Source organism: Anolis carolinensis, chromosome 4 (genome assembly GCF_035594765.1).
Source record: "Anolis carolinensis isolate JA03-04 chromosome 4, rAnoCar3.1.pri, whole genome shotgun sequence".
Classification (NCBI taxonomy): domain Eukaryota; kingdom Metazoa; phylum Chordata; class Lepidosauria; order Squamata; family Dactyloidae; genus Anolis; species Anolis carolinensis.
Genome location: NC_085844.1, coordinates 56,769,688 through 56,784,023, shown reverse-complemented (window position 1 = coordinate 56,784,023; position 14,336 = coordinate 56,769,688). Strand labels below are relative to the sequence as shown.

The window sequence follows — 14,336 nt, the reverse complement described above, 5'->3', positions numbered from 1 at the left end:
TCAGCTTCTGTTTATGGCAACCCTATGAATGAAACCTCCAAATGTTTTGGTCAACAGTAGTCTTGCTTAGGTAAGTAGGGCCGGTGGACCAAATGACTTGGTTCAATGTATGACCGATTTATGTGTATACTAGTGTATATAGACCCACCATTATTTGAATGTCAGAGGGGGCCCTCCCCTCCAGCTTTTTGTCTTTCTCTTTCCTTCTCCCTTCTCCTCACAATGATTCAATGGCACCATGGCTCTCTTTGTGACTCTTTCCTTCCTCTCTCCCTTCTCCTCATACATGTCACCTTTCTTTTCCAGTAACATCAAGGGCCAGTCCTTCACCTAGTGTCAGCCTTTGTGGTACTGACAGAGTTTGACACACACACACACACACACACACACACACACACAAATCAAATACATCTCAAGAGTTGGAGGTATTTGCCCACCATACTGGAAATACGGCCACCAGGCATGAGAGAAATTCTAACATGCATACAGTAAACTGTCTGCAGAGTTTCAAAGTGAGCTGAGTCAATATCTAACCTTGTAAGGGACAGCTGCACATTCATATCCCGTCTCATGTGCCCCAAATATGTGACTAACTGTAGCACTTTGAAAGATTGTGGGACCTGGATTTTGCCTGTTCCCATCTTTTTTCCCCCAAAATAGGCCATAACCAGAAAATAAGCACTAGCATGATTTTTAGGATGCTTGTAATATAAGCCCTTCACCTCAAAAATAAGTCCCAGTTAAGATAATCAGCCAGACAGCCACATTTACCAGTGGTACATCCGTTTCAATTTTATACTATTGAATTATACAATAATGTTAATATTTAATTAAATATAAAGTTGTTGACAGAATATTATAATGATGTTCTAGAAGAAAATGACATGACTGCATTTGAATCAATGTAGATGTTGTACATGGAAAAAATAAGACAAACCCTGGAAAATAAACCCTCGTGCGTCTTTTGGAGCAAAAATCAATAGAAGACCTGATCTTGTTTTTAGGGAAATACAGTACATTCCAGTCTCAAAGAAGAACATTTGGAAGGCAGAGTTCTAGAACAAGAGAGTCTGGCTATATAGTGGCACAGCTCCAAATCCTCAATCCATACCACCAAGATAGCTGTCAGGTGTGAAACAAAAAGTGGGAGTGAAGACAATTTCCTCCCCATGAAATGATACAGAGGCCACCATAAACTGGTTTCTGCTGATCTCCATTTCAAATTGGCAGATTGCAAGACAACTTGAATGTTGCATAAGACTTTTTTTCAATTAACCCTTTCATAGTATTTGCTCAATTATGTGCCAATTGGAGTTGTATAAGGGTCTGTTTGTTTTCTGCTGTACGTAAGGCCTGAGTAATAATTGAGCAAAGCGGAAGATTCATTTTTGAGGGCATGGATTATGGCAATGGTATGTTGGAGTTCACCCAGCTGCCTAGAAGCAAAATGGCTAGCAGGGAAAGAAATTCAAAACCAATATGTAAACAGCCTGAATTCCGGTGAAACCATTGCAGATAAGTTTCAAAACCATAAACCATTATGGTTGGAGTAACTGTGTAGAGGTCAAAAAAAGGAGCAGGCATTGCACCTCTTCCAGTTCAAGATGAATGTTTTTGTTTCTTATAATAATAATGAAACAAACGCCAAAAAAAAATCCCAACACAGAAGCATGAGTAAGAATGATTTGTTAATGATTTTATATTCAGTGTAGCTTTCATGTAGTAAAAGAATTGTAGCTGGGCTTTTCATGGGCCCCTGGACACGCATCGGATTGTGGTTTCTTGTTCTCTGATGAGAACATGGTGAGAACAAATGTCTCAATCTTGAACTAAACAAGTCAGACTCTGACCTCTGGCAGCATAAAGCAGAGAGTAGAACTGAAGGTGGAAGCATTGGAAGACTTCCAATAGCTCCAACTTACTGGTGAATAAATCAAATCTATGCTGGTTACAATTAGATTTACTTCAGATAGAACAGTGTGTTCACAGTGCTTAAGGTCACTCAGCCTTTGGTCCCTACCACAGTTCCCAAATACATACATGTTCCATAAAAAAGAAAACTTTTCTTGTGCTATGAAGCAGTGGTAGATATTTAGTTCCCTCCCAGAGAGCAATGTGCAACTCAAGGAAGGGAATATCCTACAGAATGGGTACTTTCTTACAAGACATTTCAGACATTGCTTTTGCTTTCATAGAATATGGCTCATCCATGTCAATCCTCCATGTGCTTAAACTCAAGGCAAACAGGAATTCCTTCTACTCGGGTATGCATAGGTATAAAACTTAATCACTTAATCTTCAAATAGTCATGACATCAAAGGTGACTTTAGCACAGCGCAGGTTTCTCTCTCTCGTCATTGGGGCTCAGAAATCTTTAAGTCTTCAGGTGTCTCTGAATTCCAGGTCCCATCAATCTCGGCCACCTTATTCAGTGGTGAAAAATGATAGAGATAATAGCGCACTCATAATAGCATAACACCATGTCTTTTTAAAAGCCCTGTGGTGGCTTCAGTTGTTTCATAGTTTGGATTAGACGCTACTGTTTTCAAACCCAGTCAGATTTCCCCTATCTTCTACTTACTTTCCTGAAGTAACCAGGTACAGTAAATAGGGTGTGAGGAGGACGGGTCTCACAAGATGTCAATATATCAAAGGTATGGGAGGCCAGATATGTATAGTAATTGCAACGTACTATCCCATGTAATCCACAATTCCTCCATGCTTTTCCTTCTTCAGTTTTTGTTGTCGCTGTTGTCAGCATTGGATACCACACAGGGAAGGAGTAAACATACTAATAACGTGTGCTCTGGGTTAAAATGAAATACTGCCACCCTGGAATTTGGCAGAGACTTGCTAATTCTCTTCCATAAGGAAGAATATAGTCTGATATTCCATCTTCTCATAAAGAGGTCATAATCACTGACCAGAGTAGTATTGAAGTGTTTTATACAGCATGGAATGTGTAAATAATTTTAAGGAGAGAAAGATTCCAGCCTAGCTGAGCTCCTACAATGTAGTTCAGCTGAAAAAACATTAATCAAACTTCATCTTTCTATTCACCACATTGTGCAGAAAAAGTAAGAAGGAGGCATTAAGACTGTAATCCTATACACTATTACCTAGAAGCAAGTCCCATTGTGTTCAACAGGTCTTCCCTCTCAATAGACATGTATAGGACTGCAGTGTGCAAAAATTGCCTGCCTGCACTCCATCTCCTGTTATTTTTCACATTTACTTTCTCTTTTTAGCCATTGTCAGTGTTACTTCTGATGAAAATTATTTCACTATTTTCTTCATCTTCCCCGACCCTTGCATTCACGTGCCATTCCTTTCAGTGTAGAGAAGCAAGACTTCTGCAAATCCCGCAAGAAAAAGGCTGTGAGGAAAACAGAAAAGAAATTTTACAAATGGCAATTTGTATGAATCTAGGCAATGCTACTAAAAAGTCATCAATTTTCATATATACATATTTCTTCATATTAAGTACAGTAGGCCTCTGTATCCATGGATTCTTCATACATGGATTCAACCATCCATGGCTTGAAAAAAATATATTCCTTAATTCCAGAAGGCAAACCTTGATATCTAAAGGACACCACTTTACCATGCCATTGTATATAATGGGACTTGGGTAAATACAGACCTTGGCATCCATGGGGGATCCTGGCACAAACTCCCAGCAAATACAGCCCAGTATAAGTCCCAGAAGATGGAAGTAATGTCAACAAGATGCATTAAGTTTGGGAGTAATGTAGGTATGACACACCTTGTTTTCTAATGTAACACAATCACTATTAAAGGTGTCTCTTTGCAGGGAGGAGATGCAGTGAGTAAATTGTTGTAACTTGCTGCTGGGAAGAATAAGGAAAAGTGTGATGGCTTGCCTTAAATCATATCAGACAAGATTATTCTCCCTTCTTTTTCCTTTAACACAATTACACTGGAATGTCGCTTAGAACAGACAAGATCTGATCTTCCAGTGCTCAAAATCACTGCTTCTTAAACTGTGGGTCCCAACATCAAATGTTCAATATTGGGGCTACAAATAATTTGACAATGCTAAAAGGTTTCTGAAAGGTACCTAGTACACAAATCTGTTGTGCGGTGTTTACGTGGACTCGGTAGAAGATGCTTTGGCTATACTCCACAAAAGGGAAGTCAGCCTTGCAGATGATGATTTGTCATCCACAAAAGTTTGATTTTCATGCTTATTTTATATAACTGGGGCCACGTAAAAATGCCTAGTGCCAAAAGGGGTCCCGAGTTGGAAAGTTTAAGAAGCCCCACTCTAAACTGCTCTCTAAGTAAGAAAGATCGAAACACGAGTGAGGGATGGGGTGTGGGTTTCCTTTCCTTGTATGTTTAGTCTACATTGCCTGAAGGGAAGACTTATGACGAAGGAGGGATTTGAACCCATGTCACTCCTGCTTAAACGCAACATTCTAGTCTGCATGCCATGATGTTGTTTTTGGCTATTTTTTCTCCTGCATGTCAAAACTGGAGGTATTTGGCATCTTGATTTTGAGCCAGAACAGAAATGTGCAAAGAATAGCAGCTTTGCATTCTTAATATAGCAAGATCGCCAAAGGAAAGGGCCTTTACAATAGATTGGGTGGATTTCTTATTATCCCTTTACATAACCATCTGCCAGACGGGTGAATCAAACAGTGGCAGCCACGCACTCACCGAGGGCACATCCCCAGCTCTCGGCATTGGTCACACATCATCATTCCAGCCGTGACATTTCCTGCCACCCTGCACTAATCTGTGTAACTCAGTCTGAACAAAGGAATCCAGAGGTGGCTTGAGTTCAGCGGCACCACCTTTTGTTTCTAAACATTTCATATATCTTCAGCAAGGACAGGTCGTGTCTTCTAGTCCTGTCTAACGTCACATTCAAAAAGTAATAGCAAGCTGCTGGCTGAGTTCCACTTCCCCCACAACAATTCAATGTTATGCCCCCGCATTTTAACCCCAAGGCTTAGTTTATGAAACAGCAAAGCCTCTTACAAAACTTTATAAATAAAACAAAAGTTTTGTACCGTTTGTTCATACCGCCTTCCCCCACATCCCACCCCAGCAGGGCAAGTACGCAAAGCTGTCTGGATTTTAATAGCATTATGCTCACTTAAATTCCTAGCTTCCCTGGCGTTTTTGCAAAGTGTGAAGTTCCATTGTTCTTGAAAAAGCAGATGGTTATATAACCATGGTAAAGCATAATCATTTCATAATTGCACAATTATTTTTATAAATCCAAAACAAGGAGACAAGAGCTCAGAATACTGACACCCTTTTGCTTTCTGCAAAAAGGGACACAGTCGTTGAGAGAAACTTTGGTGGGAAGAAGTCCTGTTGAACTTCAGTAGGACTTACTTCTGAATAAACAGGCAGAGTATCAAACTACAAAAGTTTACAACAAACAGTCCATTTACTTGGATTTAAACGGCAGCAGCAGCAACAATAATAGCAACAACAACACTCCCTTCCCTCCCACCCCCTTCCCTCCCGTAGATATTAAGAAATTCCACAAATTTCAGTTCCTACTACTAATACTCCACATGAACCTAAGGCTGAATCCTGCTGGATCAGCCTGAAGTCCATCAAGTCTCAACATCTTATCCCCTGCAGTGATCAAACTGGTGTCTCTGATAAGCCAAAGGATGTGTTTCACTTTACTACCTCTGTGTTTCACTTTACTACCTCTGAAATAGCAACTCCATAGGTACACAGTGACCAGTTTGTGAAAATCTCTTCCTTGAATTTATCAGGGTCTCCTTTAAAGCCATATAATCTTGCAGTGGATAAAGAGCTACTTATGTTATGAGTCTACTATTACCATCCATTTTGCTCTCTCGTGCTTCAATCCTTCAGTTTCCTTCTGCTTTGTTTCCCATATGGTACTTCTAGTGGGGCTGGCTCTGCCATTAGGCAGAATGAATTAGCTACTTCTGGCAAGAATCTGAGGTATTACAATTTTGGTTGCATTAATTCATTATCATGGCATTTCAGTCATCAAGATTGTGGATGGGATATTTTTTTTCTCCCTCAAGTCCAACTCATCTTCTGATTATCTTTTTAGCACTATGTGCCCTTTAACAGGGAGTTGGCTGTGGGATGCATATCTGCCTTGTCCCTGGAAACAAAATATCTTGGACTGGTTTAAAATGCAAGGCAACTCAACAATGTTCAGTGTTTTAGAAATGAAAAAGGAACATAGTATGGTGGTGGCTCCCCCGGGCCGTGGTGGAGGCTCCTTCTTTGGAGGCTTTTAAGCAGAGGCTGGATGGCCATCTGTCGGGGGTGCTTTGAATGCGATTTCCTGCTTCTTAGCAGGGGGTTGGACTGGTGGGCCCATGAGGTCTCTTCCAACTCTATGATTCTATGAGTATGGACATCCAGAGGAAAGATAGAATAAGCAAACTATTATGTGTGATATACTTACCAACAGATGGTAGGTACATTCACTGTAATTTCAAAGAAGAATGGAGATAGGCCAGCTGTGATAACCTGTAAAAATAACAAGACAGGAGTTTGTTGCATCAATTTCTTCATAGTTGATTGCGGGTGAGACAAAAAAAGTGAGAGAAACCTATCACTTTGGGAAGAAAATTCACTCCTGAAAGAGTTATCACAAGGAAATGGTGTCTCCACTGAAGCTTTCTCACCAATCCTTGTTTATACAACAAGCCAAAGTTTTCAAAATCCAATTATCACAGAGACAGAAAGTGAGGTGAAATCTTCTGAACAGGAGCACAGGCAGCAAAACAATCACCACAGGAGTGTTAACCCTTCCCTCTGCTATCCAAAGCTAAGAAATATATATATGGCTGGAGTTACACTTAAAAAATGTGCCTGTTCCGACTTACAAATAAATTCAACTTAAGGACAAACCTATAAAACCTTTCTTTTCTGTAACTTGGGGACTGCCTGTATAGAACTGCATTGTTAGGTTGAATCACTGCCATTCTACATTGTTATGTAAGCCAAAACCGTATTAAAAGCCTATGATACCAAAGAGGAACAAAATAGAGTTGATATCTCATGTACACTGAGAGAAAGCAAAGTAAACAAATAATGCCACATTTGTGGTGTTTATTTTTCAGAAATGCATAGGGATTATAACATTTAGCTATGCAAACTGAAAACAGATTCTTCCTGCATGAAATCTGTTTTTCCTCTTTTCTAAATTTAGCCTGGGACAATTGAATGACTTTATACATAAGCTTAGCTTTATTTTTAATTAATACACTGGGTATATTTTCACAGGGAGCATTGAAAAAACCTGAAACAAGTAATTTGAGTTTTCACTTTGACAAGCTTGTCTAATGGGTGTTGGGTCTAGATTAGAGGAACTCAATACACTGTGAAGTCACTGCTCTTCTCTTTGTCTTGCTTTGCCTCGACCTTGGTGGCCCCATGTCATACTGGTGAGATCCCACCACCAGCAGGGCTGCAACCAGTTAAGAAATGGGAGCGGGAGGAAAAGTTGTTGCTAGAAACAAAGTAGGGCAACCAAGGATGAGAGGGAGGAGAGATTGAAGTTATTATTTGGCTCAGATGACTATGATAAGGGACTTTGCTCAGTGAAAGAATGCATGCTTTGCATGCTGAAGATTCCAGGTTTTGCTTGTTGATGAAAATAATTGAACAGCAGGTAAGAGGAAAGCCTTTTGCCAGAGATCCTGGATGATGATGATGATCATCATCATCATCATCATCATATTCTATTTAATTTTTACTCCACCTTTCTTTCTTGATCAAGACACAAAGTGGCTTTCTTAGCCTCAACAGAGCACACTGGGCTAAGTATAAGCTGGTTGTTCATATTCCTATTAGAGACTGGAGTATCCCAGAGTCCCTTTAAGAAAGTACCATTTCAAAAGCTGCTGATAACAAAACAAAACAAAATGCTGGACTATAGCCTTCATCAGTTATTACCACAGTAACTATATATCAATAGCTCTTGACTAAATAACTATTTCGTTAACTGGCTGGAGGTTACAATCATTGTAGATTAATATTTGGATGGCAATGGGATGGGAAGACTATCCATTTAATACTGTTAAGAGAGAAATATGAATGCTCCAGAGCTCAGAGTGTTACACTGCCCAAGGGAAGTGCAGGTGGGGTGGTACGACTGACAGCAAAACGAGAAAGAATATTGGTGGATATGAATATGTGTGTGTGTGTGTCCGTATGCATGCTAGGAAAAAAATGCAGTTGTGTGATCTAAAATACTCCATTACAAAAAACACAGGAACATGGTAGAAACACCCTTTTGTACCGATGTGTGACTTCAACGATCAGTTTGAGTTTGGATTAAAACAATGGAGTCGAAACAGGGCATGATATTGCGATGCTCCCATCATTTCCGCTGGACTGGCCACGTTGTCCGAATGCCCGATTACCATCTCCCAAAGCATCTACTCTACTCCCAACTCAAGAATGGAAAACGGAATGTTGGTGGACAGGAAAAGAGATTTAAAGATGGGATTAAAGCCAACCTTTAAAACGGTGGCATAGACACCGAGAACTGGGAAGCCCTGGCCCTTGAGCACTCTAGCTGGAGATCAGCTGTGACCAGTAGTGCTGTGGAATTTGAAGAGGCACGGATGGAGGGTGAAAGAACCGTTGCAAGAGGAAGGCCTGTCAAGCCAACCCTGATCAAGGCTATCTTCCACCTGGAAACTGATGTCCTCACTGTGGAAGAAGATGCAGGTCAAGAATAGAGTTCCACAGTCACCTACGTATCCACCGCCAGGCCACCATTCCTGGAAGATCGCCTAAGTAAGTAAAATTGTGAAATGGAATTGGGATATAGCCCTCTGAGATTCAAACAGTATGTGTTAATTAAAATCGCCTGAGTATGAACAGTTTCAACAAAATCCTAGAGGAATTGCAAAAATGCAGCTCAATGTAGCAATTAAAAAGAAGCACTACCCGCCTAGACTTTGATTTTAGCAATTTTAAACAAGCCATTGTATGATTTCCCCTCTGGGATGTCACTGGCCTTCGTGTTCCTCGTTAAAATTAAGGCATGTCACAGTATTTACAACATTTTCTATTTTTAAACCACACAATGTTGGTAATCTCCATTTCATTTGAATCAGTTACTGATTCCCTGGCTAACTGAACGATCGCGCTAACTCTTGCTGAAAAGGCAATGTATATTTAATTTCCCTTTCTCCAGCTTGTTTTGATGTGAAGCAGAATAACAAGAAAGAATGTTGGAAAGAATGTTCAGAAACAAGAAACACTCTTACCTAATGCTAAAAGCTAATAATAATAATAAAGCATTGACTTCTGCTCTTGAAAAGAGTTTGGAAGCTGCATCTAACGCAAAATGCAGCAATTATACCAGTGTTGGATATGCATTTTAGAGACATTTAACATCGGTTTTATAATAACTTCCAATTTGTTTCCAATATCTATATATATAAAAGAGTGATGGCATCACGGCAATTCACAAAACAACAAAAGTACAGGCCCCCCAACCTCAAAATTTGACAACACAACCCATCATCCACGCCTCAAGGTTGATACAACAAAAAGAAAAGAAAAATAAAGTCCTAATTAGAGGGAGAGCAATAATTTTTTTTATCCAATTGCTGCCAGTTTAGAGGGCTAATCTCTGCCCACTTGGTTGCCTAGCAACCAAGGGACAGCCAGGTTTCAGTTAGGGGACAGGCAGATTTAGGCCTCACTTAGACTTCTTCCACAGATTATCTAATTTGCACTGGATTATATGGCAGTGTAGACTCAAGGCCCTTCCACACAGCTATATAACCCATTTATAATCTTATATTATCTGCTTTGCACTGGATTATCTTGACTCCACACTACCATATAATCCACTTCAGTGTGCATTTTATACAGCTGTGAAGAAGGGGCCTCATATAATCCAGTTCTAAGCAGATAATTTAAGATTATCAATATACAGTAGAGTCTCACTTATCCAACGTAAACAGGCCGGCAGGATAAGTGAATATGTTGGATAATAAGAAGGGATTCAGGAAAAGCCAATTAAACATCAAATTAGGTAATCGTTATACAAATTAAGCACCAAAACATCATATTATACAATAAATTTGACAGAAAAAGCAGTTTCATGCGCAGCAATGCTATGTAGTATTTACAGTAGAGTCTCACTTATCCAACACTCGCTTATCCAACGTTCTGGATTATCCAACGCATTTTTGTAGTCAATGCTTTCAATATATCGTGATATTTTGGTGCTAAATTCATAAATATAGTAATTAACATATAGCATTACTGTGTACTGAACTACTTTTTCTGCCAAATGTGTTGTCTAACATGATGTTTTGGTGCTTAATTTGTAAAATCATAACTTAATTTGATGTTTAATAGGGTTATCCTTAATTCCTCATTATCCTACATATTCGCTTATCCAACGTTCTGCCGGCCCGTTTATGTTGGATAAGTGAGACTCTACTGTACTGTATTTACAAATTTACCACTAAAATATCACAATGAATTTAAAACACTGACTACAAAAACATTGATTATGAAAAAGCAGACTGCGTTGGATAATCCAGAACATTGTATAAGCGAATGTTGGATAAGTGAGATTCTTCTTTAATATGAAATAATTACTGGGATAGAATAATGCAGAACAATATAATCTCTAAAACCAGGACAGTAAATAAACAGGGGAATTCCACACAGGAAACAATCGGGGCCAGCTAACACCTCCCAACAAAGTATTCCCATCATCAAAGTCTGGCAAATCCTGTTTTCTCAGGGCCACAGACAGTAGAAGCACATAAAATATCGCAAACAACACCACTCTGAAAACAAGGGAATTCCAGACAGGAAGCAATCAGGGCCAGCTAACACCTCCCAACAAAAAATTCACTCAGGGAGGAAACAGCCAGGCTTTAAAGCTGCAAGGCCATTACATCCTAATCATTTTTCCTAATTGCATCATTCATACTTGCCTCCAACAAACAAAAAAACCCAATCAGAAATATTGTATATTCACAACCTTTAGGAAATAATATCCCCTGATGGCGCAGTGTGTTAAAGAGCTGAGCTGCTGAACTTCTGGACCGAAAGGCCGCAGGTTTGAATTGGGGGAGCGGAGAGAGCCCCCACTGTTAGCCCCAGCTTCTGCCAACCCAGAAGTTCGAAAACATGCAAATGTGAGTGCATCAATAGGTACTGCTCCGGCGGGAAGGTAACGCCGCTCCATGTAGTCATCCCACATGACCTTGGAGGAGTCTACGGACAACGCCGGCTCTTCGGCTTAGAAATGGAGATGAGCACCAACCTCCAGAGTCAGACACGACTGGACTTAATGTCTGGGGAAAACCTTTACCCTTGACCTTAACTACCACCAATTCCTCAATACTTTATTTCCCATACCACCAGACTTCGCCACAGCAACGCGTGGCCGGGCACAGCTAGTGCTTAATAATATCTTTAACTTGAACATGTGATTTTTTGTATCTGTTTTAAGCTTTTTAATCTGACTTACAAAGGCTGGGAAAATGAAGAAATATAAATAATATTATAATAATGCCCCAACCACTGTGTGGCTGGCTGATCTATATGCATGCATGTGCTATGCTAATATCTTGGCTCTGTTTGGAAACAAGTATGAATGATCTGCACTGTTGCAGTAACTACATTAATTGCATTAAGATTGGGTTGCTGTGAGTTTTCCGGGCTGCATGACCATATTCCAGAAGCATTATCTCCTGACATTTTGCCTACATCTGTGGCAGGCATCCTCAGAGGTTATGAGGTACCTCACAATCTCTTGAGGATGACTGCCACAGATGTGGGCGAAATGTCACAAGATAATGCTTCTGGAACATGGTCATACAGCCCAGAAAACTCACAGCAACACAGTGCTTCCAGCCATGAAAACCTTCAACAACTGCATTAAGATTATCCTACGAAGGAGTATTGGGAAGAGTGGGAAAGGGCAATTTTTATTAAAGTGTGGGTGGTCTATGGCTGACAATCAACTTTTCTGTTCTATTGAAAGAAAATTCAATAAAATCTTTTTTAAAGAGGGAGAAAGAGGGGAAAAGTCAATGGACAAATGTCTAGTGTATGACAACGGGATAAGCACAGGACATCACAACTGATAAAATGCAATTCTTGAGTAAGTAAAACAAATTTAATATATTTTCATAGCAATTAGCTTTTAACCTAGCCTTCAAAAATCACATAACACACAGCAAAATGTCAACGTTCATTGTACTAAAGTCCTCTTCAAACCCTCCCTCACAAGATACCCTTTGTGTGTCCCAATGCTCAGAGTTTTCTTGCAAATTAAATGTACTTTTAGTTCACAAATTTCTAGTACTGCAGTAACTTGGAGCCCTCGGTTGCATAGTGAATTAAAGCCTTTTTGACTTGAAGGTTGGGTTGCTGACCTGAAGGCTGCCAGGTTCGAATCCCACCCGGGGAGAGTGCGGATGAGCTCCCTCTATCAGCTCCAGCTCCATGCGGGGACATGAGAGAAGCCTCCCACAAGGATGGTAAAAACATTAAAAACATCCGGGCGTCCCATGGGCAACGTTCTTGCAGACGGCCAATTCTCTCACACCAGAAGCAACTCAGGTTGCTCCTGACACAAAAAAAAGTAACTTGGCTCTTCAAGTGAGCCTCTAGAGCAAGGATGGGCAAACTTCTGCCCTCCAGGTGTTAGGAATTGTGGGAGTTGAAATCCAAAACACCTGGAGGGCCTAAGTTTGCCCATGCCTGCCCTGGAGTGTAGGCATTTAAAAATACCAAGGGAACACTGAAAATGAATAGTTATGAGGCCCCTTCCTCCTTTACAACTTTTAACAGAAGAAACCAGAGGGAAATTTGATGAGCCCAAAGAGACCTTCATGTGAGGTGCTACCAGTAGCAGCCCCCTCACCATCACATCCCATGCCATTCTTAAGTTTCCCATGACCCAGAGGAGGAGCTCTGGAGGCCTATCATGTGAGTTCCAATCACAATTTCCATTCCATACATTCCACCGTACGGCAATAGCTTCCATATTTGCTGTAGAGTCTAGTTTTTGCTCCTCCTCCTACATCACCAATGGAAAAACCTCTCAGACATACTCTCTATGTGAAGTCAACCGCAGTGAAGCTTCACTGAAGTTCTAGCCAAAATATCAACAAGATAACAGAACTGCCAACATGATCTTTCAAACTATCCATAATAGCACACACGAGATTGTTCTTATCTGGCACTGAACTGCAATCATTTGGGATGGCAACAGCCTTGGAAACAGCACAAGAAAGTCAATAATACTTTGTCTGTCTTAATTCACCAATAAAAATAGCATGCTTTCTACTAATGACTCTACTATCTTTAGAAATACCTTAATACATTTGGGAATATTTAGTTATGAAAATTTTCCAGTTCTAATTTCATTTCTCAGCTCATGGCTCCACTGGGATGACATTATTTTAAATAATAATAACAACAACATAGGATTCCCAAGGCCATACAGAAAAGTGTTTTGTTGACTCCATGTCATTTGCCCCCTCTAGTAAAGCTCTGATTCTGCCACTTTTATGGCATGTTCCTGATGCTTCTCAGATGATGTAATGGAAGAGAAATTGGAATCTTGTTTTGTTACAACAGGAAGGAAGAAAGGGAAACAGTGGTTCTTCAACACTTTAATTTTCCCATTAAAAACAGACTAGCTGTTAAGTATTACAGATGTTTATTTACCATATTTATTTCCCACATTTGTACCCTGCCCTTCTCACCCTGAAGGGGACTCAGGGCAGCCTTACAACAGGCAACAATTTGATGCCAACAACATAAAAGTCCAAAAATAAACAAATACAATTAAAATACAAACATTTAAAACCATCAATTATTAAAACATCAATTAAAATCATGTAAATTCAAATCATAATCCAAGGCCTGTCCATTTGTTAATCACATTAATTCTTTATAATTATTGCACTGCTTCAGTTACTGGTCGAATGCTTGGTCCCACAGCCACGTCTTAAGTTTTTTTCCTGAAGGTCAAGAGGGAGGGGGCTGACCTGATTTCATTAGGAAGGGAGTTCCACAGATGAGGGGCCACCACTGAGAAGACCCTTTCTCCCGTCCCCACCAGTTGCACTTGCGAGGGGGGTGGACCGAGAGCAGAGCCTCCCCTGACAATCTTAACCTCCAAGGTGGAGCATAGAGGGAGATACGTTTGGACAGGTAAGCTGGGCTGGAATCATTTAGGGCCTTATAGGCTTAAGCCAGCACTTTGAATTGTGCTCGGTAGCAGACTGGTAGTCAGTGGAGCTGACATACAGTGGGGGGGGGGGGGGGGAGTATTTAGTCAGATATCAATTGTA

General features: G+C 40.3%; 1 protein-coding gene across 4 annotated transcripts in view; it reads right to left on the bottom strand.

Moving 5' to 3' along the window:
* Positions 1–1,675: 1,675 nt before the first annotated feature.
* tmem241 (transmembrane protein 241) overlaps positions 1,676–14,336 on the bottom strand; it is a 52,696-nt gene continuing 40,035 nt past the window's right edge. For all 4 annotated transcript variants that reach the window (XM_062980446.1, XM_062980447.1, XM_062980444.1 and 1 more), the window contains 2 exons: positions 6,443–6,507; positions 1,676–3,376 (listed from right to left, as the gene is read on the bottom strand). In XM_062980446.1, coding sequence (XP_062836516.1) covers positions 3,316–3,376; positions 6,443–6,507 — 126 coding nt within the window. In that variant the 3' untranslated portion in view covers positions 1,676–3,315. The remainder of the gene's footprint in view (positions 3,377–6,442; positions 6,508–14,336) is intronic.